This window comes from Rana temporaria, chromosome 1 (assembly GCF_905171775.1).
Source record: "Rana temporaria chromosome 1, aRanTem1.1, whole genome shotgun sequence".
NCBI lineage: Eukaryota > Metazoa > Chordata > Amphibia > Anura > Ranidae > Rana > Rana temporaria.
Genome location: NC_053489.1, coordinates 316,537,481 through 316,541,695, shown reverse-complemented (window position 1 = coordinate 316,541,695; position 4,215 = coordinate 316,537,481). Strand labels below are relative to the sequence as shown.

The following is a 4,215-nucleotide window of genomic DNA, read 5'->3' as shown; positions in this document are numbered from 1 at the left end:
GGGTTGTATTACCGCACCAGGTGACACCAACCCTAGTGACGCCACTGCTGCAACTTAAACCCACTCTAATCATAAAAACTGAAGAAAACTGGTGCACACTCAGCTTGATCCACAGGTAAGTCTTTCTGCTCGTGCAATGGATAGAGATCTGTCTCACTGTGACATCTCTACTTCTGGTCTTGTCCTGAATTGATTCTGTTATTTTGTGGCTTGCAGTAGTGCTCAGCTTGTTTACTCTTATCCTGATCATCATCTTGAGATCTGCACTTTGGTCGGACATTTTTCTATATACTGCCTGGAACCTGGGAAAATGTTGTTTTAATGAAAAAAATAAACAACAGTTACTATATGAAAAATAATTTCCAGAGCACTATGAATTAGCTACAGAGATATGGGTGTGGGTGGGCTAATTACTTCAGGTCAGGGCAGAGCCCAAAAATAACTCTGCTTTCTGTAAATGTAAAGTTTTCTTTTAGGTCTGCTGTAAGTATCTATCTATCTATCTATCTATCTATCTATCTATCTATCTATCTATCTATCTATCTATCTATCTATCTATCTATCTATCTATCTATCTGTTCAGTAAAGCATTTCTTTTGTTACCAGCATAAGAAAATAATTCAAATCAGCCACAGATATAATGAACACTAACCAAGTAAGCTTCTGTTTTTAAATATCTACATGCTGTAATTTTAAATTGTTAAATGTATACATGTTTTCATATTTAACTAATGCAGCTACAGTTTACACATAGTATTTTCACATTCTAGTTAAAGCCAACTTAGGTATCCCCCTTCCCAAAATCCTGCACTTGCCACTGGACAGACAAGAGGTCTGTATGCACCAGATCTCCCAGGAGGATAGAAAAATATGCAAGCATCATTGGAACCAGCAGTGACACGTGTCGGACAAAGAGGCAGGCTTGCTATAAATGAAACCATGGTCTTCGCAGTTGCTAGTTAACACAGTATGGTGAGAAGCTGACAGTACTGCCTAGATACAACTGGATACACTGCAGGTGCATAATGCTACATGGTTTTCCGTGAACACTGCCAATCAGCACAAACAACAAAAACAACTTTTAGGGTAAGTTTTCTAAAATTGTGGGTATTTTACTTATTTCTATTACAGCTGTAACATAACTTTTGTAGGCATATTACCATTACATGCCATTACAAGTACAGATGCAATTAAAATGACAGCAGATAATTGATACTAGGGAGTAATATGCCTAAAATTTGGGTGGTGCATTTGTGGCATATTATTTATATTAAAACTCTATCATTGCACATTACAATACAATGTTTGTCTCTAAATTTGATTAATTAAAAGTAAAAAAAAAAATGTACCGGTAAGTTCATAATAATTTGAATACAAATCTTTATTTATATTTTACACTTTGCATTATCTATGTATTGTTTTTTTTTAATGTGTAATGTTTAAAGTGTCCTTTCAAAAATCCAATAATGCTTGGAATGCTTTTATTCACAACCTGTATGATTTAAATATATATTTTGTCTGAACATAATTTCCTGAGATTTTTGCATATTTATAAAGAAGTAAATAATGTATTTTTACCAAGCATTCATTGCAGGTGTATTTTCCTGGTGCATGTAGTTCAAATTACAGTGACTGATTCAACTTTAGGCAAGTTTTTGGTCAAATTCACATTCACTTCTTTATAAATTTATGCCCCTGTAGAAGCTTTTTTGCTGAGTGAAAAGTTGGTGTAATATATACCTATATTCATTCCAAATAAAATGGTTTAGCAAACATGCTTACTCTTATCTATTGGTGGCATGTAAAAAAAATATGCTTACATAACAGGTAGTTCCAATATGGCACATCAGTTTGGTTAATGTGTTATTAGTTATGACAGAATACAAATGTATTAAAAATACCAACCTTTTTATTTGCAAATATGTTTAATATTGTATCAGAAAAAAAATGAATGAGGATTTATACAACGAAATGATGTATTTGTACACATTTCAAGACAAGACAGCCTGTAGGGACTTGTATTTGCAGATCTCCTCCTACCAGAATCACAGGTGAAATTAGAATGTTTCTATTAGAGTTTGTTCACATTTGTTTTAAAATTTGAAAATGCTAATTTTGTGTGGGCTGACCATATCATTAGTGATGGTTTATGGCTAGGTGCATACAGTAGATGCAGTCTTCAGTGAGACTGTGCTGCATTGCAGGTGCAAGTTGCTTGATGCATTACAAGTGTACCTAATGGCATCTGTCAAACGGGGCAGCATCCTGTAGCTAAAGACCATTTCTTCCATTCCATTGGCAACATGTTAATATACATTGAAGAAGGAAATTAGTTTAGGCATCATTCATTTAGTGGAAATATACTTGTAGCACACCAAATCTTAAATTGTTACTGTCTGAAGGGTCCATCCACATCCAACTTTTTAGCAGTGGCTGGGCACAGTTGGGCTGAACCAGTTACTGGCTTTTTATATCTCTGACTTGGATCTGCCACTGGGTGCAATGTGATTCTGAATAGTTTAAAGCAAATCAAAAATTCAATAGGAAATGTGAGGTAGCCTTGTAATATCCATGATAACTGTACATGCCTTTTGCTACTACTTGTATTGTACATCTGCAAATGTTGATATGCCAAGGGCTCTTGAATACAGTAATTGGAAAACACTGATTTGACTGGAACTTTAAGCTTTAAGTGATTCTATGTAATATTTTTTTTTTCAGACAACCTATTGTGAAAATGACACGCAAGATCTTTAATACAAGGGAGCGGTGGAGACAGCAAAATGTCAATAGTGCATTTGCTGAGCTGAGAAAACTAATTCCTACCCATCCACCTGACAAGAAGCTAAGCAAGAATGAAACTTTAAGGCTGGCTATGAGATATATCAATTTTCTCATTAACATCTTGGCAGACCAAGGAATAACAAAAGCTGGAGCAACCTCTCATACAAATATTTGGGGAGTTTTTGAACCTGAGCCTCAGTTTTCAAATATAAACCATTGGACGGTAATAGACCAGAGCAGCGACCCTTCTCCTGGAACAAGCAGCGACACACAAGAATGTTGGTCATTAGACCCCTCACCGCAGCACTGACTGACTTGAATCAAGTGTTACTGGACTGCAATGAACATTTTAGTGTTTCTGTGGGTCTACCTATCATATTTATATAACTGTTAAATATCAGTTTGGTGAAGAAAGACTTTGGACTTTTCACAAAATGGTAATTCAGTTGGATATGACTCCTGATTTCATTTTTTATCCTAGTATAATAGAAGTGGATTACTGGATCTGCACAGGTCTTTGTCAACTGAAAAGAAAGCAGTCATCAAATGGCTTTCATTTTCCTGCAAACTGCTAAGTATTGGTGGAAGACTGTCATGTCAAGTAAAATGTATGATGTGGTTACTTATTAACATCTACATATATTTAGGCAGCTAACCCAGACGTGCACTTATATATACCTCTGCTGGTAGTCATAAAGCACAACTGTTAAGGTACCAATGGCATCAACCAACAGCTAGGCAAATGATGGCTGTTCATTTATTATATAAAAGTACACCATGTAAAGAGCATTCATTTGCTCTAACCCATAACAGATTTTCATTCCTCAGCCTTCCTAACAGTCCTCTATGCTGATTTCCGATTAGTCTCCACTGTTCACTGAACAATATTGAATATTTTATACTGTAGTAGTATTCACCAAATGTTTTCATACTGCAGACAAGTAATAGGAATGCTATAACAAAACACAGTAGGAGGTTAGAATGCAACACAAAATCTGTTTAATTTAAGAGCGCAAGTTCAGTTGAGTTTATTATTTGCCTAATAATGTACCGATAGATATTTATTTTGATGGGTGCTTTCTACTATTTTGGTTAATTTATTTTAAAGCACCTAATATACAGACATAGAAAGTACCCATTTTAAAAATGTGATGGTGGCTGAGTTTGAAAAACTAAGACAATCCTCTTAACTATATATATTATAACCTTTATAACTGCTATTTTGCTATTTATTTATTTATTTATTTATTTAATTAGTCTTAATAACAATAATAATGATTAAAACTCAATGCTAAATTTAATCCATGGATTTCGATTTTTTCCATAATGGCATTTTGCTTTAAATAATATAAAGATTGGTGGCTTCCCATTAATTGTATGGGTATCCAGTGACTTTGATTTACTTTGATTCGATTTACTTGTTCACTTAGC

The 4,215-nt window shown here is 34.5% G+C and overlaps 1 protein-coding gene across 1 annotated transcript; it reads left to right on the top strand.

Annotated features, from left to right (window-relative positions):
* The first annotated feature begins 797 nt into the window (after positions 1–797).
* TAL2 (TAL bHLH transcription factor 2) lies at positions 798–3,937 on the top strand. The gene is made up of 2 exons (XM_040359236.1): positions 798–1,086; positions 2,722–3,937. The coding sequence occupies exon 2, from the start codon at positions 2,738–2,740 to the stop codon at positions 3,092–3,094; it is 357 nt and encodes a 118-aa protein (XP_040215170.1). The 5' UTR covers positions 798–1,086; positions 2,722–2,737; the 3' UTR covers positions 3,095–3,937.
* The last annotated feature ends 278 nt before the right edge of the window (positions 3,938–4,215 follow it).

What these genes read in the sequence shown, in the direction of transcription:
- TAL2 (XM_040359236.1), top strand. Translation starts at nt 2,738, where the DNA reads ATGACACGCAAGATCTTTAATACAAGGGAGCGGTGGAGACAGCAAAAT.